This window comes from Cajanus cajan, chromosome 5, assembly GCF_000230855.2.
Source record: "Cajanus cajan strain Asha chromosome 5, NIPB_CcT2T_4, whole genome shotgun sequence".
NCBI classification, from domain to species: Eukaryota; Viridiplantae; Streptophyta; class Magnoliopsida; order Fabales; family Fabaceae; genus Cajanus; species Cajanus cajan.
In genome coordinates, this window is record NC_138521.1 from 9561154 (window position 1) to 9585838 (window position 24685).

Below are 24685 nucleotides of genomic sequence, written 5' to 3' on the forward strand. Positions count from 1 at the left end.
CATTATGTTGAGAGACTTTTTAAGAAGTTTGATTATTATGACTGTAAGTTTGTGACTACCCCTTACAACGTTAACTCTCAACTAAAACAAAATAAAGGAGATTATTTTGCTCAATCTCGGTATGCCCAAATTATAGGGAGCTTGCTACATTTGATGAACTTTTCTAGACCCCACATTGGATATGTAGTAAGTAGATTGAGTAGATATACCCATAGTCCCAATCAAAACCATTGGGAAGCACTTGCAAGACTTATGAGATACTTGAGAGGTACCATGGATTATGGTATTGAGTATAGTGGATTTCTCGTTGTACTAGAAGGGCACAGTGATGCTAATTGGATCTCTAATTTAGATGAGACAAAATCCAGTAGTGGCTATGTATTTACACTTGGTGGTGGTGCGATTGCATGGAGTTCAGTCAGGAAATCTATTATTGCTAGATCAACCATGGAGTCAGAGTTTGTAGCTCTAGAGATGACTCGTACTGAGGCTGAGTGGTTGAGAAACTTCTTGGTAAATATTCCTCTAGGAATGAAACCAACCCCATCAGTGTCAATACATTATAGCAGCCAATTGGCAATAGCCATAGCTAAGAATAAATCATACAATGGGAAGAATAGACATATATAATTGAGACATAATATAGTAAAGCAGCTGCTGAAGGATGTGACGATTTCCATCAATTATGTGAAATCAGAAGGAAACTTGGCAAATCCTTTGACAAAATCCCTAGGAAGAAAAATAATTTGTGAAACATTGAGAGGAATGGGACTAAAGCCAATTGAAAACAAACAAGTGATGGTAACCCAACCTTTGTGATTAGAGATCCCATGAATGAGGTTCATATGGGTAAGAACAAGTCACTTGTTAGTTCTGCTAGCACTAAATTTCTTAAATCTTTGTCCTTTCCTAAAATATGAGAAAATGCTAGAGCTGCATTACTAAGAGGATAATGTTTATTGTTAAGCTTTATGATGAGAAATCTTGATACATTATAAAAATTTTAATGATTTTCATTTCCCTTATGGGTGGTGTATGATTTGTAGCATGCACTTGATGAAATCACCTATATGAGTATCAAGTGGGACCGCTTGCATGAAATCTTGGCGAGATCTCTAGAGCACTCAGTTTCTTTTCTTTGTCTCTCATTCTAATGTAATCAAAATAAAGTATTTTTCTTTTGAACTATGTGGGGGATTGTTGCACATATATATGCATGATATTTCAAAAGAAAAAGTTTCACATTGCTTGAACCACTCAAGCGTTGAGCCTTTATATATCCAAGTGCCCCTAACACTTCCAAAGGGGCAAGCAAAGGGTAGTGGGCTCACGCACGTAAGAATGGGCCTTGTGAGCCTGTTGTAGTTCAAATTTGTCGATTTTCCCCCTTGCGCGTGCGAAAATGGGATCCAAAAATATTTTTATTTTGATTACATTAAATTATTTTAATTAATTAAAGCGAGCCTTATCCAAAAATGACCATTTTTTATGTTTCCAATTAAGAGTTGATTCGATCCTTAAAAATTGTATATGATGTTACAGGATCTTTTATTTTATTCTCTAAATGGTCATATTTGGATTAATTTTATCCCTTAATTTTTGGATGGTTTACGTGGTTTTAGGGTTTCTGAAACTCTATAAATAATAGAGGCCTCCAACACACTGTTTAATCATCTGAAAATCTTTTCTTTCTTCCTTCTCTGAGTTCTCATTTTGTCGCTTGCTAGCTTTGCTTCTCAGATCCTTGAGACGACCCTGTTATATCTTGGGGGGCTTGTGCATATCTCGCGGATATGTCCTTAAGGTTAGTGTCATCACACGCCTCAAGGAGATTTAACTAACGTCTTTGTTAAGTGTTTCAGGTTACCGATCAGTGCGTTCACCATATTTACAACAACAATATCTTATTATATCCATTGTTTGTGTTTGACTAGTCGATTTGCATTCTTGCAATATGAGCCTTTCTTTTGTGTTGTTTTCTTGTGGTTGTTGTTGATGATCATCAACATGGTTCTTGGGATGTTAGTAATGAGGCCTAGTCCTCGATGTTGGATTTTGCTATGATAAGGTATGTGACATCGATGATTAGTTATGACTAGTAAGGATTTGATTCATGTTATTTAATTTAAGTAGTTTGATTTTAATTCCTTTGTAATTGGATTATTTTCATCAAGTTTAGTTTATGTTAACCATGTGATTTTCTTTACTTGTATGAATTTTAAGCTTATTATTTCACATGAGATATTTTAGTTTGATATTATTTGTGTTATAATATGCAGGATAATAGGTATCACAGTCGTGTTTTTAAATCTTCAAACATTTTCTGAAGTTTCGCGAAGGTGGTAGAATTGGTTAAGTCCCTTTATTTTTATTAAGTAAGACTTGAGATTATATTGATTTGTCTCATATTTTATATCCTTCTATACGAACTTGCGCTGACGAAGAGGTAAGTGATCCATAATCCCATTAAATTTATTTTGAAAAAATTGATGGTTGATTCTAATTTTACATAAATCGTGCTTTACCCTAATTTAAAATTTTCTTTAAAAAAGAATCACTCTTTGAAATGAACAGCTTATTGCTTGCGGATTATATAAGTTCAGGTTGTTCATTAGAGAGAAATTATATTGTTGTTTTCTTTGTTATATTTTACTACATCTTTTTTATTATGAAAGAAAAGTGTAAATAACAGCATTCAAACATAAAATATCTTTAGGACAAACAGTAGGTGCGTACTGATTTTGGATTTTATTATATTGTTACATTTTTTCTATAGAATTTAATGTAGGGTGATAGAGATGGTCAAAAAGCATATCGAGCTCGTGGTTGAAAAACTATACTTAGTTAGAACGTATAGTCTACATGCTGATGAATGTATTTGTCTCTTTTTTGTTTAAATATCTTCAATGTGTTGAGTTTCAAATTTGGTGATCTTTTTTTTTTTTTTTTTCTAACAAGGCAGTGGCCGTAATGTTTTGCTTAGTTTCAATGTGACGTATTCCAAATATATAGTTTCGAATATATTTTCTTTTACTCAATGGCGAAATTCAACAACCCCCACCATGTTGTTATATCCTTCTTCTGCATGGTTTTCTTTTGCCTTTTTCTTCATATTTTGCTTCTTTTATGCATGATTTTTTATACACATGCTCATACTATTTATATGGGATTTGCTATTAAGAAAATCTATAAAATAAAAGGAAATATGTAAAGAAGTTAAATGTGTAATTTTTTTTAACTATTTTATTAATATGAAATATTCATTAGTTTTCTGCAAATCACATTTTTTATTTTTATCGACAAAATTTAATTCTAAAATATTATTTAAGAAAATTGAATTCAATACAATTAAAATTAACAATTTTCTAGTATTTAATAAATGTTGGTCTTTGCACCATTCGATGTTAGTTTTTTAACAATTTTTTTTCATACACAAAGAATATTTTTGTGAGAGATAAAAATTTATAATTACATTTTTATGAGAATCTAGCCTCTGTTTTTGTCTGCACCGAAAAGAAAACTTTGATTTAACTCAACATTGAATGAATATTATTTTTTCTCACTACTTAATTAAAAGTTTAATTAATAAGCTACCTTACTACTACAGTGTATTTAATTAAGAAATAAGAGTTTATGTTGTATTAAGAAAGGACGATGTCGTCATGCTTTTTTGTTATTAGACCAATTGCATTGTTTTAAGTTCAAAAGGTTGACCCAAAACTATATAGGATTAATTTTACTTTTTATTCTTTTATTATCGTTATTTGTTACACTTAATCTCTTAAAAAAAATTGAGTTTAGTTCTGTCAATTTTTTCAATTGTGCATTTTTTATTCATCCATTAACTTAACATTTAATATTTTACACATGTTAATATTTTACTACATATCCTTATCAATACCCTATTGTTACGTTAGTATATTTTTATTATATATTACTGTCAAATTAATAGATAAATTAAAATTATACAATTAAAATAATGGAGAAACTAAGGTTGTAATTGTTTAAACTTTTTATTAAAAAATATTTTTTTAAAAAAATAACAAATTTACAATTTTTTTTATGTTTGTCTAAATCGTTTTATAAAAAATAATTTCTATTTTTTAAGAAGTAAACTCTATGCTTCTTTTCCTCTCAAAAAAAAAATCTATGCTTCTTAAATTTTTTTATGAAAATCATTTTCTAATTTTAAACACACCAACCCTAAATTTAGGAGGAGAGAGCAACGAGGAGATCGAAATAAAAATTGATTATAGGAAGGAAACCAAAACTGTAAATAAGTCAATATATAAAAAAATAATTATTTAGCAATTTTATTATAATAATTTTGAATTTTTTATTTAATTTTACCTTAATTATTTAATAAAAGTTGACATATAGTTTTTAATAATATTATTAATATTTTAAAAAAAAATTAAAGATGGTTATGACCTTTTTTACATGGACAAAACTAATTAGGTTTTGGTTTTTTTCTTCTTGCTTTGTAATTAACATGATCTAACTTGATTGATCGAACAATGTATGAGAATTAATTGTTGTAAAATAAAAACATTATCCTGACCTTGTTTCCATAATTATCATTACCCATTATTTTGTGGGTTTATTAGGATTAACTTCAATTTTGATTAAATAATAACAATTAATAAAAGTAATTAAGAAACTTTATTCAAGTTTTATCCGTGTGTATATATATATATATATATATGTACTAACCGTACTTCGCACACGGGCTCCTAGTCCGGATTAGTGTTGCAAATAAGTAATCCCGGGCACGCGGTGCATGACGTCAGCCCGACATTTGAGCGAATCATACCTGATTCCGAGGATCTCGTCCCAAACCAGATCCGCCCTTCAATTATATCATATCATATCATGATATATCTTATCTCAAGCCCAAACGCCCAAGGCAAACCTAGAAAACCTCAAGGTACGTGCATTATATATATGAGACCATTATTCGTGCAAACCCTAACTTTAGCATCGGAGTCTCTTTTGCAGGTACCTCCCCCATCTCGGAGCACCAATACACCCAGCAAAGGAGGCTCACCGGTCTTACCCAGCGGATCAGCTCTACAGCAGATTTCCGGTAAGAACATTTGGCGCCCACCGTGGGGCCGATCAGACCAAGCTCTTATCGGCTACCCGCACGGTCCGTACCAGGAACCGTATCAGACGAGCACCCACGCAAAATGAGCAATGAACATACAGCTTCAGGAGACTCGACCCGCGTCGCCAACCCGACAATCCTAAAGAGCACAACTGCCCGCGCTCAAACCCAATGGCGATACCCCGATCGTCCCTCCGACTCACCACCCGGCCCCGGCGAGACAGTCCGGGACCTGGAAGACCGGGGAGCAGGGCCTAGCCCCCCAAACCAATTAGTAAGCACAATTGCGGGCGGCTTCGCAGGGGGCGGCGCTAGCAGCTCGTCCCGGAAAAAACACCTACGTAAAGTCAACCGCGTACACCCCGCCACGTACACTGTACACCGAGACTCGCCCTCCATATCTTTCTCCAACGACGACTACGTCGGAATCAGTCCAAATCAGGACGACCCCATGGTCGTGACAGTAACTTTAGCCAATTGGGAAGTTCGCAGGACCCTGGTCGACCAGGGAAGCTCGGCCGATGTCCTATACTGGCCAACATTCCTCAGGTTAGACATTCCCCACTCTCTCGTACAACCTCACACCGAACCTTTGGTCGGTTTTGCAGGAGCAACCATCCACCCTAGAGGACGAGTGGACCTATTGACGACCTTCGGAACACCGCCGGCCTCCCGACAAATCCTGGTTCGGTACCTATTGGTGGAAGCCAACTCCACCTATAACACCATCATCGGCAAGTCAACCCTAAACCAACTCGGCGCGGTAGTGTCCACCCCGCATCTTACCATGAAATTTTTGGGGCACGACGGAAAAATCATCTCCATCAGAGCAAACCAGCAGGAAGCGCGACAATGCTACATAGACAACCTAGAAACTGCCCTCTCAATCAGACAACACAAAAGCGACTTCACTGTTCTAACCCGTGCTGACCACGAGGAAACCACCGACCTCGATCCGAGATCCGACGCTCACGATGAGCGGCCCAGTCCCGTCGATGAGCTCGACGATCTCCAAATCGGAAAGCTCCCCAGCCAGATGTAGACACCCAATTTCGTCCGGGGGGCATACAAATAACAAGATAGGACATCAGAGGGCCCAAAGGCCCAAACCAATTTTTTAGTGGCCCGGAACGGGCTGTTCCAAAATCGGAACGGGCCGTTCCCAAGTCCGGAACGGGCCGTTCCCAAGTCCGGAAAGGGCTGTTCTCAATCAGAACGGGTCGTTCTGGGCTTCTAAAAACCCTAAAAAATATAGGTTGGAACGGGCCGTTCTAGACCAGAACGGGCCGTTCCGAACCAATCAAGGGGGCTTAAAATCTGTACCCCAGAACGGCCGTTCTGAAATCAGAACAGGCTGTTCTGAAATCAGAACAGGCCGTTCTGGTTCCCCGGAACGGGCCGTTCTGGTTTCAGAACGGGCCGTTCTAGGGTGCAAATGTACTGCATAACGTTCGGATCCGGAACGGGCCGTTCCGAATCCAGAACGGGCCGTTCCGGCCCACATCTGATGCCTATAAATAGATAATCTTGGCCAGGAGACTCACAAACAAAAAGGGTAGCCTAGGCAAAAGTAAGGATCAAAAGAAAATGTCCGCTAGGGAACACATCTCAAGTAACCTAGGCAAAAGTTAGGACAAAGTAGCATCCCGAGCTGAAAAATGAAAGGCGGCTCGAGAAGATCATTTAATCAATATGCAATCCCAAGTCATCGCTTAACTTTGAAGGAAATAATAAGCTAACGCAGAAAATGATTTCCTCACTTTGAATGTGCTTGTTCATCAGCCTAAACCACTAGCCTACCTCGGCCAACCATTCTTCTATAAACCATTTTTGAAAAAAATCCTTTCTACCAAAACTTTTACAAAAAATATATATATATCCTCTTCCTCTCTTTTCTCTTGACCTATATGGCATTAAGATAAATTTGAGAGATACACGGAGTATGCACAGTGAAAACTCACAAGGAGAAGATGGAGGTGTCCTAGAACAGAGTTTAGGTACACCTAATCTAAGAGCTAACATATCATATTCGGTACAAGCAAGAGGGCAGAACTACACAAACCTCAGGTTCAAGAAGCAACACTGAATTCGACAGGGCTAAAGGCTAACAGTCCATGTCATTGATCAATGCGCATAAATTAATTTCTTGAAAGTAAAAATAAATTTGCATTTTAAGCATTAGCATAGAAGCATCACTGCATAACATGCATATGGCACAAGCATGCACAAAAGGGTATAAGTTCATTTAAAAAAAAAGAAATTTGAAAAAAATCCAATCCACTTCTGCTTTGCATGTTTTTTTTGCATTCTTGCATTCTTTGTGTGTGTCTATCCATCACTTGCTGGAGGAATCAAGAGGCCGAAGCATTCATAAAAGCTCAACAATCAAACAAGAAAGCCTATAAGCATGAAGAGGCCATCTCGCCCTACTCCTCAACCGAATGAAGGATGATCTAAGAGAATGCCAAGACCAGGAATGACTTCCTAACCAAAACCAGGAGTGGCTTCCAAAATAACACTCATCAATAAAGATTCAACAAATAACATCATCATGTGATCCCTCCACCAATGATGACAACAAAAGATAAAAAAAAAAAACAGAAAAAGGCAAGCTTCATACATGTTGAAAAAGTCGAAGCATTTATAAAAATAGCAGAAAAAGGAAAGCTTCAAACATGAAAGAGCCGAAGCTAAACAAAAATGAACTTCAAAAAAAATCTATCACAAGCAGCGCCTGGAGAGGCATCACAATACTCACGTGGTAGGGGCAACACTGGAATCCCCGCCAGCCATCCACTTCCCTGCCCACCAACACAGGGGCACAACAAACATCTCCTGCCCATCCACTTAGGGGCAGTCTTCCATTCCACAACAATCAATGAATCAAAAGGACTCAGCATTTCGCCTGGAGAGGCATCACAATACTCACATGGCAGGGGCAACACCAGAATCTCTGTCAACCATCTACTCCTTTGCCCACCAACACAAGGGCACCACTTATCAACAATCCTCGTCAAGGGGCAATCACATCATCAACACCAGCAGACGCCCTGGAGAGGCCATGAAAATACTACGGCCTGAAGAGGCTACGAAAATACTACGGCTGAAGAGGCTACAAAAATACTACGGCCTAAAGAGGCTACGAAAATACTACGGCCTGAAGAGGCTACAAAAATACTACGGCCTGTAGAGGCTACGAAAATACTACGGCCTGTAGAGGCTACGAAAATACTACGGCCTGTAGAGGCTACGAAAATACTACGGCCTGGAGAGGCTACGAAAATACTACGGCCTGGAGAGGCTACGAAAATACTATGGCCTGCAGAGGCTACAAAAATACTACGACAACGAGGGTACCGCCGAGTTCCTCAAAGTCAAAATCGGGACCGCCGTCGAGCTCCCACCATAGGTCCGTTGAAGCCTTAAAAATTAGCACAACTTGATCGAGAGCCACCGTCGAGCCTCTCAAATCGGTGAATGACAATGAGGGTACCGCCGAGTTCTTCAAAGTCAAAATTGGGATTGCCATCGAGCTCCCACCTGTGGGCCGGCTGAAGCCCTAAATATCAGTCCAGCCTGCAGAGGCTGAGCTCATAATATACTCCCTCTTCAACAAGCAACACATAAAGGCACACATTATCACAAGAGAAACAATGGAGCTTCTACTCGAAGACTGAAGATCAGGTGTACAGTTTATCAACCTTGAGTACGCAATCAATGCTCAACTGCTCTAAAGGGTGAGGATACGAGCAAATACACCTGTCCAAGAGAAGCAACGCAGAAGCACCAACACAGAGACGGGAAGAAGACCCGGATGAAATGTCTACGTCTTTACTTGCCTTTGGAAAAGCAACACAGCTATTCCAAAGGACAAGTAAAGAGGGGCAGCTGTAGACACCCAATTTCGTCCGGGGGGCATACAAATAACAAGATAGGACATCAGAGGGCCCAAAGGCCCAAACCAATTTTTTAGTGGCCCGGAACGGGCCGTTCCAAAATCGGAACGGGCCGTTCCCAAGTCCGGAACGGGCTGTTCTCAATCAGAACGGGCCGTTCTGGGCTTCTAAAAACCCTAAAAAATATAGGTTGGAACGGGCCGTTCTAGACCAGAACGGGCCGTTCCGAACCAATCAAGGGGGCTTAAAATCTGTACCCCAGAATGGCCGTTCTGAAATCAAAACAGGCCGTTCTGGTTCCCCGGAACGGGCCGTTCTGGTTTCAGAACGGGCCGTTCTAGGGTGCAAATGTACTGCATAACATTCGGATCCGGAACGGGCCGTTCCGAATCCAGAACGGGCCGTTCCGGCCCACATCTGATGCCTATAAATAGATAATCTCGGCCAGCAGTTAAAGGGACCTTCACAATTTCGTCCAAAGCTCCATAGAGCTCGAAATTTCTCCCTTTTTTCTCTTTCTCTCTCTCCTATTGTATTTCTTGAGTTTTGTGAGGCTTATTGTAGTGGGAAAGGTTGCCACAAAGCACCTAAAATCCCCATAGTTAAAGATCCAATAAAGCTTGTTACGAGGTATTACTCATCAATCTCTTGTTTTATCTTTTTCTTCTTTTATTTTTACATTGTTCTAATAAAAATAATCATGTAGATATTTTAGAGTCAATTGTTTAATTTAAATTTCAAGCATGTAAATAGTCATCAATAAAAGGGGATTTAATATTTATATTATTATTATTTATAATGTTAAACTTCGTCATAGGGTACCGATTAAGGGCGTTGTAGGGGTGCTTAATACCTTCCCTACACGTAACCGACCCCCGAACCCAATTCTGGTTATCAAGGCCATTATTGAACTTTTAAAAACCTTTTCTTTTTCCAATGTTTTGAGTAAAATATTGGTGGCGACTCCATGAACCTATTTTCAAAACCATTAATTAAGGATTAGTCTGGTGTTTGGGCATTCCTTAATTGATGAGATCTTTAAAAGGATGTCTAAACCATAGGTTGCAAGATCGAAAATTTTTGGGTTGCGACACCAGACAACAAAGATCAGCAAACAATTAGACCCCAAACTACAACAGCAACTCCAGGAAGAAATCCTCAGGAACGCCGATCTCTTCGCTTGGTCCAGCGCTGACATGCCCGGCATAGACGCCAACTTCATCTGCCACAGGTTAGCGATACACAAAGAGGCCAAGCCGGTCGCACAGAGAAAAAGGAAGGTCGGCGGCGAAAGACGGGACGCCGTCATCATAGAAACTCAGAAACTGCTCAACGCCGGTTTCATCCGGGAAGTCAGGTACACTACCTGGCTGGCAAACGTAGTCCTAGTAAAGAAAAACTCGGGAAAGTGGTGCATGTGCGTCGATTACACCGACCTCAACAGAGCATGCCCCAAGGACTCGTACCCCTTGTCGAGCATTGATAGGTTAGTCGACGGAGCATCCGGGCATGCCCTCCTCAGCTTCCTCGACGCCTATTCCGGGTACAACCAGATAATGATGTATCCACCGGATGAAGCACACACGTCCTTCATCACTGATCGTGCCAACTACTGTTACCGAGTGATGCCCTTCGGCCTCAAGAACGCAGGGGTAACCTACCAGCGGCTGATGGACAAAGCTTTCCACCACCAAATCGGGCAAAACATGGAGGTCTACGTGGACGACATGGTGGTAAAAACCATCTCGGCAATGGACCATGCCTCCGACCTTGCCGAGGTGTTCGCCCAGATCAGAAAGCACAACATGCGTCTCAACCCGGAGAAATGCGTCTTCGGCGTCCGGGGAGGAAGGTTTCTTGGCTTCATGATCACCAGCAGAGGAATCAAAGCCAATCCCGAGAAGTGCGAGGCCATCATACACATGCAAAGCCCACAAACGGTAAATGAGGTGCAACGTCTGGCCGGACGGCTGGTCTCACTGTCCCGGTTTATCCCCAAACTTGCGGAGAAGGCGGGACCAATTTTCACCCTGTTAAAGAAACCAAAAGACTTCTCGTGGACCGACCAGTGTGAAGCAGCTTTCCAAAGCTTCAAAAACTTCCTCACGACCCCGCCAATCTTGCAAAGGCCGGATCACAACACCGACCTCCTTCTTTACCTGGCAGTGGCAGAAGGCGCCATCAGCGCCGTCATTGTACAAGAGCATCAGAAGGCGCAAACTCCAATCTACTTCATCAGTCGGGTCCTCCAAGACGCCGAAAGAAGGTACCAAATGGTCGAAAAGCTGGCGTTGGCACTGGTCACCGCAGCCCGACGACTCCGACCTTACTTCCAAAGCCACCAGGTGGTAGTCAAAACCGACTACCCCATCAAACAAATCTTGCGAAAGGCTGAGCTTGCCGGACGCATGATTGCCTGGTCAATAGAACTGTCAGAGTTCAGAATCCGGTATGAAAGCCGCGGACCTCTAAAAGCCCAATGTTTGGCTGACTTCGTAGCCGAGCTCACGCCGGCCACCACAGAAGAACCCCAAGCATGGACCCTCCATGTAGACGGATCCTCCAACTCCAAAGGAGGAGGTGCAGGCATCATCCTGGAAGGACCAAACCGAATCACTATGGAACAATCCCTCAAGTTCGGATTTAAAGCAACTAATAACTAGGCAGAGTACGAAGCTCTCCTCGCCAGACTAAGATTAGCCCGGGACCTCGGAGCTTGAAGAGTAAGCTGCAACAGCGATTCCAAACTCATGGTAGAACAGCTTAGTGGAACGTACCAAGCAAAGGACGCCCTCCTACAGAGATACTTTCATACCGCAGCCCAACAGATCTCGTCTTTCGATGAGTTCTCCATAAAACACGTATCACGAGAGCAGAATACCAGAGCAGACCTACTGTCAAAACTCGCCAGTACCAAAAAGCCCGGGCAACACCGAACCATTATCCAGGAAACCTTGCACTCACCCAGCCTGGATGATAAAACTGTCAATGTCAACGACAGCGAAGAGCTAGGATGGATGACAGACATATGGAACTACCTAAAAGATGGAGCGCTGCCTACAGATAAGGATGAGGCAAGGAAGGTGAGAGTGCGATCAGCAAAGTTCACCATCATCGACGGTGAATTATTCAAACGCGGAATTTCCATCCCACTGCTCAAATGTTTGACCATATCTCAAGCAGCCTATGTTGTCAAGGAAATTCATCACGGAGTATGCGGAATGCACTCCGGAGCTTGCTCGATGGCAGCCAGGGTACTCCGGGCTGGATACTACTGGCCCACCTTGAAGTCAGATTGCCAAAACTACATCCAGAAATGCAAAGAGTGCCAGCAGTTTGGCAACGCGCATCGACAGCCCCCCGAGACTCTTCACCACATGATGGCAGCATGGCCTTTCTCCCAGTGGGGAATGGACATCCTTGGGCCTTTCCCCCCCCCGCAAAGGGTCAGTTAAAGTTCCTCCTGGTGACAATCGACTACTTCACCAAGTGGATCGAGGCGTGCCCACTTGCCAAGATCACCACGGAAAACGTGCGAAAGTTCACATGGAAAAACATTGTTTGCAGATTCAGAATTCCCCACACTATTGTCACTGACAACGGGCGGCAGTTCATCGCAGAAGAATTCGAAGTCTTCCTCCAAGAACTCGGAATCAAGCACTTGCCGACCTCGGTGGAGCACCCCCAAACCAACGGCCAAGCCGAAGCAGCCAATAAGGTCATCCTCCGGGAACTCAAGAAACGGCTAGGGAACGCAAAAGGGGAGTGGCCCGACATGCTTCCCGGCATCCTCTGGGCATACCACTGCACCCCACAGTCAACCACGCAAGAAACACCTTACCGACTAACTTATGGAGTCGACGCAATGATCCCGATAGAGGTCGGACAAACATCCCACCGACGCCAAGTCTTCAACAACGAACAAAATAATCACGAGCTAGCAACATACCTCGACCTGCTAGACGAGCTCCGAGACGAAGCCCAAATCCACGCAGAAGCTTGCAAACTCCGGGCCGCCCGGAGATACAACTCCCGGGTGAAACCCGGTCTTTCCGGGAAGGCAACCTGGTATGGCGGCTACTCGGAGAAGCACGAAAGGACGAGTCAGACGAGAAGCTCGCATCCACTTGGGGCAGCTCATTCCAAGTCGTAGAAAACCTGGAAAACGGAGCCTACCGGCTAGAGGAGCTCAGCGGGAAGTCCGTTCCACGAACTTGGAACGCTACCCACCTCAAATTTTACTTCAGTTAAACTTTGTACAAATACACGGTGCACTCTTTTCCCACCTCAGGAAAAACACACTAACTGAGAAGGGTTTTTAACGAGGCACACGGCTTTCGTCAATAAAATGACTCGTTTCTTTTATATATTCGAAAACCCTTACGGTGCTGTTACCCGGTTACTCAAATAGAGGTCGAGAACGAACCTCATTTCATTCAAATAGAGGTCGAAAACGAACCTCACTTCATTCAAATAGAGGTTGAGAACGAACCTCATTTCACTCGAATAGAGGTCGAAAACGAACCTCACTTCATTCAAATAGAGGTTGAAAACGAACCTCATTTCACTCAAATAAAGGTCGAGAACGAACCTCATTTCACTCAAATAGAGGTCGAAAACGAACCTCACTTCATTCAAATAGAGGTCGAAAACGAACCTCATTTCACTCAAATAAAGGTCGAAAACGAACCTCATTTCATTCAAATAGAGGTCGAAAACGAACCTCACTTTACTCAAATAGAGGTCGAACACGAACCTCACGTCACCCAAATGAAGGTCGAACACGAACCTCACTTCACTCAAATAGAGGTCGCAAACGAACCCCATCTTACCCCGTCACAAGACAAAAAGAAACCTCATTATTAATGGTTGCAAATAAACCTCACCACCAAAAACACAGGGCAAAAAGCCAATCTGAACTTCGTCGTAACAAAAATCATTGTGGAAATAGCAACACCTAAACAAAACTTGCATAACTGAGAAGTATAATTCATAAAGACAGTCAGAAACAGGAAATGCAAAAATTATCCTATACAGAGGCATTGTCACTAGAACTCTCCTCGACGTCGTCCTCCCGGACTAACCGCCCGAAGCGGACAACCTTCTCCAAGTGCATCCCGGAAAGGTCGAACACCGGCGCAAGGAGCCTAGCCTGTCGGGCCGCCTTAAGGAAGCCCCTCTTATGTTCCACCACGATTGAGCGCTCGACTTCCTCGAGTCTCTTCCTCAACGCTGCATTCTCGGCCTCTAGAGCCGAAAGACTCTCCCTCTGATGGACCACCTCCGCCTCCTTAGTACTGAGGACCACCTCGTCGCAAAGACGTTCCTCAGATACGGACGCCAGTTCACCCTTCCAAAAGGATCTAGGCAGCGTCGAAACTTGCCACGGGCCCGGCGGATTCAAACATCGCCTGATCGGCCTCACTCAAGGAGCCCTGCGGAAAAAACTCCTCAGGCATCAGCGAGGCGCTCCACCAAGAGTCGATCCCCTCCGACGCACTCAGGTGCTCCAACCGTGTTGGCGCACCCTCCTGCGCATAACGATACGCAAGGTAGGGACGCTTGGGCAGCCCCCTCGTCGCAGGCGCAGGAGCCGGAGCCCCAGAACCAGAGCCCTCACCACGACGACCGGTTGAGGAGGAGGAGGCCACCGGCCCAACCGCTGGTCCAGTCGCCGGGACGTTACCCCCCACCACCGGTGACCTTCGACCATTAGAAACCCCTGCAGTCCTCCCCGCCTACAAAAAATATAGAGCAAAAAATATAAAAATTTCACCAACTAAACAAGAGGCGCAACAATGTAGCAGATCACAGCCACACGTTGCCCACCTCAACAACAGGAGCGAGCCGCCCAACGGTCGGAATCTCCGCTTCAGAAGACACACCAGCCTAGCCAACGGCCCAGGAAGTCGACCCAACGACAGCCTCCACCTACGAGGAACGATCTCAAATCAGAAACACTAAGCAAAAGCATGCAAAGGGAAAGCTAACAAGGTGACAAATAGTCCCTACCCCTCGACCAGCAGCCTGCACAGGCACTCTAGCAGAAGGGCGGAGGGTCTCGATATCCGGCTCCGCCACCCGAGCCCCCCCCTCCGATAGAGAGGTCCCAGCTGAGCCCGCTGCCTCGACACCGAGGGCCCCTGCAACAACCCCCTCCGCCTCGTGAGGGGCAGCGACTCCCCCGGTCTCCGCCGGGACCCTTTTCCTCTTCCGGTTTATCTTTAGGGGGGAAACCTCCTCCTCCCCCTGGACCTCAGGACCCTCAAGCTCGGCCACATTGTAGCCATAGCGCTGCTTCCAGCCACGCCACAGGTCCTTTCCCACAATACCTAAGTACAGAAATCAGAGCACATCAGCAGGCATTAAACCCCATCAACTAAACGAAAATTAAACCCCAACAGCTAAATGAAAACAACAAAATACGCACCCTCCAAGTCTCTCTCCCTGTGCGCCAAACGCTCGAGCGACAGGATGAGCTTGCAGTCCAACGGACGAGGAAGTGCCTTCAAAGCTTCAACGGCAGCCGTCTCCGACGGCGTTAACTTCGACGGATCCACCCCATGAAACCCAACAGGGTCGTGGCACCAATAGAAAGGAAACCTTGGCAGCCCGCCAAAGTAGAATCCCCCGTCCTCCAAAGGGTTGACACCAGCAAGAGTAACCCGAAAAAACTCCTCCCTATAATTTTTATATGAAGGGGAGTAGGGAGTAAACAGACCCCCCTCCTTACCTCCATTTAAAGACAAGGTCCCGTACGTAGGACCACCTACCTTCAACTGGTAAAAAGAAAGGAAGACTTGCAGGGATACCTCCATCCCTAGAACTCCACTCAAGATCTCGAACGCCCTCAAAAAGCCCCAGCTGTTGGGATGCAACTGACTGGGGGCAGCATTAATATAGTTCAAAAAATCACATTCGAACTGCGTAAAGGGAAGGCAAACACCCAAATCTCTGAAAAAGCTCTCATATACATAAAATGAGGGGGAATCAGTAGACCTTTTCATGTACACAACCTCGCCAGCCGAACAAGGCTCCAGTCGGACCATCCGAGAGACGGAGGGGTCACAAATTCTGTGCGTCTCCCACAGCGCATCAACCTCCGGTTTAGAAGCAAAGACACTCGCAAACCTGGCCATTTCGCGTTTGACCCACTCATAACCAGGAATGCCCAGCTCTGAGTCTCCGGGTGGAGGCACCCCTTTTGCCTCGGCGGCGACCACCGCCTTGCCACGTACCCTACCCTTAGTGGAGGCAGAAGACTTGCCGCCAAAACCACCAGCCATCAAGAAAACACAAAGAAAACGAAAACGAGGAGCAAGCAAAGACGAGACGTGCGCAAGAAGCCGAGAGACAGAAAAAGAGTAAAGCGAAAAGGGCAAAGGCGCAAGAAAGGGAAAAGTCTCTTCCCGAAATTCAAAACCGCCAGGCTACGTGTCGACCAAGGGGCACGCCTGACAAAACATTAAATGCAAGCCATCATCGCTTAACCTCCATTTCCTTTAGTGCGCCGCCCGCACGTTTCAGAAGTAAACAGCCGCGCCACGTGGCGAAGCTCCAGATAGCGTACGCACTAAGTCACTCCCCCTCTAGCAAGCCCGGTCTTAACTCCTCAACCTACGGCTTTCGGAGCTCGGGGGGCTAGTGTACTAACCGTACTTCGCACCCGGGCTCCTAGCCCGGATTAGTGTTGCAAATAAGTAACCCCGGGCACGCGGTGCATGACGTCAGCCCGGCATTTGAGTGAATCATACCTGATTCCGAGGATCTCGTCCCAAACCAGATCTGCCCTTCAATTATATCATATCATATCATGATATATCTTATCTCAAGCCCAAAAGCCCAAGGCAAACCTAGATAACCTCAAGGTACGTGCATTATATATATGAGACCATTATTCGTGCAAACCCTAACTTTAGCATCGGAGTCTCTTTTGCAGGTACCTCCCCCATCTCGGAGCACCAATACACCCAGCAAAGGAGGCTCATCGATCTTACCCAGTAGATCAGCTCTACAGCAGATTTCCGGTAAGAACAATATTTTTTTTTTACATTAACTATTATATTATTTATGCATTTCTCTTCATTTTTTCCTCTCAAAACTGTATACACTTTAAAAGAATGTGAAGAAAAATAATTTTGAAAATTTTATGTGAGATTAAAGTTTTCTTTGACAATCAATAACAGTAAATTCGTATTTAAATGATTAGAAAGAAAATTTAAAATTTAAAAAAGATATTTCTCTTACATTGAAATAAATACTAGTCACAATTTTTTTTATTTTCATTAAATATATATTTTACATATATTAGTTTTTTTTTATTCTCTTTACCAATAATTTTAAAGAAAATATCAACTTAAGCAGTAAAATATTAAAAAGTATATATTGCATGCGATGAATGTTTAAAATAAATATAAAAATTCATTAAGTAATTATTATAAAAGTTTCTTGCATTACAATGTTTATAAGTTTGGTTGCATACCTTTCCTATTATTTTACTTTTATGAAAAAAATATTTAATTCATTTTTATCTAATTTAATTTTTAATTACAATAAAATATTTTTATTTTATGTCAATTTTTTTCTAAAAATAATAAAAAAAATATATATTGAATAGGAATTTAGAGTATATGTATATTAAGTTTTTAATTTGAAGTATTTAATTAACGTTGATTCATTTTATTTGATAAAAAAAATTAAAATAAACAAAGAAAAATATGACATATTTAGCATTACAAGTTAATTAAACTATATATTTATGAACAATTAAAATTACTCAACTATCAATAGTTAGAAGCAACTATTCTTATGATATTATTTAGAAATATAAACAAATTAAAATGGATCGTGAAACAAAATCACACTCACTCCATTCAAGTTAAAAGTGATGTAGGAATATTACATTATAAAGATTAATATAATACATTGATGTGTGAATGGAACATGCGTGTGTTTTTTAATAATAGTTTTTTGTAAACTGTCAAAAAATAAATAATATTTTAGTAAAAGCCACCATAAAGTTCACGAGTGTTATTTCTTCATTTATCATTATCACAATTCACAGCTGCCGAGAGAGAGAGAGAGAGAGAAGCCTGACGCCGCCAGAGAGGCAAAGAGAGAGCAGCCTGATGCCGTCGGAGAGAGGGAAAAAAAAACACTGCTTTTGCTTGTTTTTATCGACAAGTTCTACTATTGTTATTTTTTAAAATATTAGGGTATGATTAATTTACAATTATTTATTATTTAATTTCTTTATCAAACATGACATAGATTAATTGGTGTGGACCATTTTCCGTTTAGTCAAGTTCAATTCTTAAGTATATAACTGTGTTAAGTTAAATAATTGAACCTAATGTTTTTAACTTATGTAGATCTCAGTGAACTTGAGCATTATAATGCAAAGAAGAAAAAAAGAGAGGATACTTTTAGTTCTTTATTATTATTATTCTCAATTTTTTAATTCAACTTTCATATTTAAAACTTTAATTGACTAATTTTATTTCTATAAAAAAATACTGGCATGGTGGAAAGACTAAAATATATAAAATAAAAAAGGTGTATTTAGTTCTCCTAAAAATTTAATGTGGGATCGAAGTGTATTAAATTTGTCCTCTTCACCAAAAAAAGAAAATGCAGAAATTTTTACCGTATAGAAATTGGAATGAAAAACATTAATTATCAAAAATAGAGACTAAATTTAATACAATTGTAAGACTAATCAAGGACAAGAATGAATTTGTAATCATTTTTATTATAGAGTTTATAATATATTTGATATATATGAAATAAAATGGAAAAAATAATGTTAGGTGTAGGAACAAAGTTTTAATTTAGTTATTAAATGATGTTTGGTAAAGGAAAAGTTTTGACATTTTTAAGAAAGTGACATTAGAGTAAAACTTTCTTATGTTTAATGAACCAGAATAGACATATTTTTGGACAAAAGACTTTTTTAGAACGTTAATTTTGAGAATGCAAGAGAAATATATTATCACATAACTGTGTCTCAGAAAAACAAAACTCAGAGGACTTAAATGAAAAAGAGAGATAGAAAGAGAAAAAGTCTTGAGGTTTGCTTTGCTATTAATTTCTTAAGAAACGTATAACGGACTTTTTTTTATTCCTTAGAAAATAAACAGAAAAACTAACCCACACTGTCGTGAAAAAGAACAGTTTGGAGGGGTGAGGATTGATATAACCAACCAAGCCAATTAACTATTCGTGGTTGATTTTTTAGGTTGACATTTTACTTTTATAGATGAATTATTCAAGTTTAAATTTTCATTGATAAACAATCTAAATTGATCTGTAACAAGGATAGTACCTTCTCATGTTAAACCTTTTATTTTTCAAAAACAAAATATTTCAACAACACAGTCAATTTCCAAATAACCATTTTGTTGTTTAATAAACATAAATATTAAGTAAATACATAGAGATACGTACGAGAAATGTGAATAGTTAATAGCAGCCACTCTTGGCTTTCAACTTGTCTTAGTCCATGGCATGATATTATAAATTAAAATAACAATAAAAAAATGGCAGAGCTGAACTATTATATAAATGGAACTAGGTGTTGGGATCTTAAGGTGTGCTTCCTAAGAGGACTCCTCTCTCTCCGGAACAGAGTGAGAGTCCTAATTTAGAGAGTGCCAAAAATGGGAAGAGCACCTTGTTGCTCCAAAGTTGGCTTGCACAAAGGTCCATGGACTCCTAAAGAGGATGCATTGCTTACCAAGTATATTCAAGCCCATGGAGAAGGCCAATGGAAATCTCTACCAAAAAAAGCTGGTAATAAGACTTTAGATGCTAATTTCCTCATTCTTTTCTTGGTCCCTCTTGTTCTGCTTCAAAAAAAAAAAATTTCTTTCATGGGGTGTGGTTTATTTCTCAATATGTTTTGATTTACAACTACATAACATATAACATATACTTAAACCACCAGAGTTGGTCTAGTATTATATATGATTCGAACTTGAGTATGATCATTATACATCAAATTTTACATGTATATTTTATCAAAGACAATTCTGTTAATGGATGACTCTTTGAATATGCAGGGCTTCTTAGATGTGGAAAAAGTTGTAGATTGAGATGGATGAACTACCTTAGACCAGACATAAAGAGAGGGAACATAACAGCAGAAGAAGATGATCTTATAATCAGAATGCATTCACTTTTGGGGAATAGATGGTCCCTCATAGCAGGAAGGTTACCAGGTAGAACAGACAATGAAATAAAGAACTATTGGAACACCCATCTAAGCAAAAAGGTGAAAAATCAAGGAACAGATGAGACCAACACAATAGGGAATCCCCAACAAGAGCCACCAAAAAGGAAGAAAAACGGTGGCAAAAAGACAAAGAAGAACAAGCAGAAGAAGAAAGGGAGCACAAATACTAATGCTGATGAGGCACCAAAGACACAGGTTTATTTGCCAAAGCCCATCAGAGTGAAGGCTATGTATTTGGCTAGAACAGATAGTAACACCTTCACCTTTGATTCGAATTCCCCTAGTGGATCCACGAGCCAAGAAGAAAAGGAGGAGTGCCCCGTGACAAAGGAATCAAACATGGTTAGTGAAGTTGGTAACGAGGGAGAAAGTGATGGTTTTGGCTTCTTCAGTGTAGACCATGACTTGGTCAACGCCTCAGATATTGAATGCCACTCTTATTTTCACACGGAGGATCATGGCACACTGCAGAAAGTTTATGAAGAATATTTCCAGCTCTTGAACATGGACCATGCCCAATTCGATATCAATTCTTACGAAGATTTTTTGTTGGAGTGAAAGAATAATATTACTACTCAGGATCTTCTTGCTTCTGTAATTTCATCCCTTATCTAATCTCATCTCATCGTTTTTTGTACATTTAATAAATATGTACCTTTCTTTATTGGTAAAAATTCTCATATTCTAACAGTGTCAGATGCACCGCAAAAACTTTTGTCATTTAAAGATTAAAAATACCCGTCATTAGTTAGGATTGCTTAAACGTAATTGAAGGTATCATAAATTTATGTCGACCTAAGATGTACCGTTCTCCAAGAAGAAAAAAAATTACTGATTTTTAGATATATTAAACAAATTAGTTATATATATTAAATTTTACAAATTTCATTTTTTTTAAATTATTATAATTATAAATATTAAAAGAAATAATAAAACTGAAAACTCATACTTTTAAAATTAAAAAAAAAATCATTAAATAAGATAATAGTAGTTAAAATTTGTTTATATTTAAGAATTATTTTTTTTTTTATAAAAGAGAACATGAAGAGTGTAATACTATAAACTAATATCTTGTATTAAAAAAATTGTTTCTTTGCATATTATATAACGGTGTTCATATACATTTATAAAACATATTTAATAGTTATACACTATATTTAATGGTTATACACTAAAAGGGTAAAATAAATTTACATTGTCAATGAACTGGATGTCATTGTTAATGGCATGTTTATTCATTATGAAAAGTTAATAATTTACTATAACTAATAATTTGTTATTACATTTATATTATCAGGGCATCACATGTCCTCTCTTATAATATTATCTTAATATTTTAAAATACAAGTTAGGAATAAAATACCTACACTTGATCGGCGAAAGCCACGTTCAACAAGTGCAATTAATTTTTACTTGTTAATTTTAAAATATTATTTAAATCATTTTTTTGACCATAACTCATATAATATCTCAAAACCGACAAAGATTAATATATATTCACAGGACATAGATTTTATTGACAAATTCTGGACCTTGATTATAGAAGCAATTGCCTACGACCCATAACTAAGAGGGGCCTTTTTTTATTTGAAATTATGCGATTGTGTTATAATTTTTATATTATTTTTAAAATAAATAAAATTATCTTTTTTTATATATTTCTGTTTTTATATTTAAAATATAAAGTGATACAATTATAATGTCTTGTTATTTTTATTGTTAATTTTTTAATGTATTACATTTATAAAATAGTAAATTATATTTTTGATTTCTCTAAAAAAATTTAAACTTGGTTTTAGTCTTTTAATTTATTTTTGTCCTTTTAATTTGAAGATGCATTACTTTTGGTCCTTAAAATTATATAATATTTTATAATAAATTGTTGTATAAAAGTAAATTGAATAAAAATATATTAGTATATCTATTTTAAATTTTTTAACATCGTTATTTTTTTTTTAATGTAATAAAATATGTTGTATTTGATTAAAACTTTAACACATTGTTTGGTTTATGAAGTTTTTGAAAAAAAAATTAGGTCTCTAAACTAAAAGTATTTGTAATCAAGTCATACATCCTTTTTTTGTAATTTAGTCCTTAGGACTTAAAATTTGTTTATACTTTGTGAAATATAACATTTTTTTATAATTTTTTTATTTGTAGAGTCACCTCAAATTATTATCATATATAATCAAATTTGAACCTTACAACTATTGAATTAAAAGATTTTATTATTGGTTAAATCATATATATATATATATATTTATTTATTTATATATACAAAATCGTTGTCCTTATTTAATTACAAATAGTCATATATTAACTTTTATATTAACCACGCGCTACTTTAAAATTTATACAAAAAATAATATGTGATTGGTAATAAAAATATGTTTATTAAACAAAGTCAATTTAATATCAATAAATTATAATTTTTTAATAGGGATGTTTGGTAATGTGTGCTCGCCATATCACATATGGCAAACGCGAATCCGTCCAGAATAACTTTGTACAGAAATCCACCAAACATGTGAATAGAGATCACATCCTTTTTAACTTTCTAGGAAAATGAATAAACTTCTATGAAAGAGAAATGTTTGAAGCCTGCTTCTCACGTGCCTATCTTTTTTGTTTGTCTTTTTCCTTTCAATGATTACACAAATCTATAGGGAACTTGATTCTACTTTCGCCCTAATTATACCATGTTTTTAATTCAATTATATTATTTTTTATTTATAAGATTTAATTTAGAAAATTTATTTATTATTTTATATAAAATTCAGTTAAAACATATTGCTTTATTTATTAATTATTTTATATTAAAATATTTATAATTAAATTGTGTTCTCTGAATTTGATAAAATAAATTATTTAAAAAATATACATTCTAATTGATTAATACAAATGAGTATTAGTTTAAAGAGAAATATAGTATAAAATATCCTATTTGTGTCGTTGATGATTTTGTTTCAAATGAGGGCATGTCGTGTCTTAAACCGGAGACCCAATAATGGTATTGTAATAAGCAAACCATTGCACCAAGATATGGACAAACAATATACAGATACTCCCCTTAAATTCATATATATAAGCAAAAGTATACCTAAAACTTAAATATAAACAAATTTTAACTAATTTGATCTTATTTAATATTATTATTTTAAAAATACTCCTTAAATTAAATGTGATTACTATTTCTAAGAAATAGTATTAAGGATAATTCAGGTAGTAAAATTTAGTTTTATATGAGATTAATAAAATTAAATAAACTTAACTAACTTCCATAATATGTATGAGTATAGATATTTTTACTTATACATATTTTTTCGTTCGGACTTTAGAGAGAGTATATAAGTATTAATTAAAAAATAGTATAAAAGTAGTTATATATATATATATATATATATAATTTATTGTTATTAACTAAATAAATTATTTTTTAATCTTAGTGAAGTAGATAGTTGAATTTTATATATAGGAAAGAAGATAATACAATTAAAAAATGTTAATTTAGTTAAGAGTACTAAAATTTCAATAATTTAAACTACTTTTTTAAAATTATACTTAATATCTCTTTAATTAACTTTCTTTCTTTTGACAATTATTTATATTTAATTAATTAATATTTGAAAGAGAGATATTTATATATCTATTTATATTCTCTAATCCTAATAATAAGAGATAAAAAAATTTATCTAATTTATTTATTTATTTATTAGTATTTATTTAAAAGAATTGTTAATTAAATTAGAATGTTAAAGAATATTTAATTAATTCAACTAATAAATAGAAAATGGTCTTATAAAGATAGATAAGTGAAAGTGAGAAGAGTCTCTTATATCTACAACAACAGATAAAGGGGATACTAACATTTTTTATCTCCACATTTACTTTCACATTTTGTCCTTAAAACATGTTATTAATTTTCAATAAAATTAATTTTCATGTCCTCGTCATAGGTATTTTTTTACCCTTCAACTCATATAAAATAACTGCCTAATCTAATTAGTAACTATTCACTCCTCCAAAATAACACATTTTCTCCATTTTTTTTCACTCTACCGACTACATGAATAAATATCTTCTAAACTATCATACCACAATAACATGTAAATAAGATATTTTTTTGTCTATACATGTTGTAACGACCCGGCTGGTCACTACACGCGGCACGACACACTAGAAACACCACACAGAAAGGAACAGGCATATACATATAGTGTCTAGAATATATATATATATACATGATCCAAGTCTGAATAGGGTTAAAGTGCACAAAAATACAACAAAGGCTACCACTCCGGGTAGTTAAAACAACAAAACATCCAAAAGATCAACTCTGCCTGCCAGCTGAAGTCTCACCACCAGTCGCCAACCTATCACTGCTCTGCTCCCATACATAGTATGATCATCGCAGTCCAAATATCATGGAGACAACAAAAGGGTAAGCTA

The 24685-nt window shown here is 38.3% G+C and overlaps 2 protein-coding genes across 2 annotated transcripts; both read left to right on the forward strand.

The window, feature by feature from the left end:
- The first annotated feature begins 273 nt into the window (after window positions 1-273).
- LOC145957825 (secreted RxLR effector protein 161-like) lies at window positions 274-630 on the forward strand. The gene has a single exon (XM_083074229.1). It carries the CDS (start codon window positions 274-276, stop codon window positions 628-630), a length of 357 nt encoding a protein of 118 aa, XP_082930355.1.
- An 18950-nt stretch (window positions 631-19580) lies between these two features.
- On the forward strand, window positions 19581-20926 carry LOC109808421 (transcription repressor MYB4). Its single transcript, XM_020371421.3, has 2 exons — window positions 19581-19794; window positions 20064-20926. The coding sequence occupies exons 1-2, from the start codon at window positions 19662-19664 to the stop codon at window positions 20792-20794; spliced, it is 864 nt and encodes a 287-aa protein (XP_020227010.1). The 5' UTR covers window positions 19581-19661; the 3' UTR covers window positions 20795-20926.
- Window positions 20927-24685: the final 3759 nt, after the last annotated feature.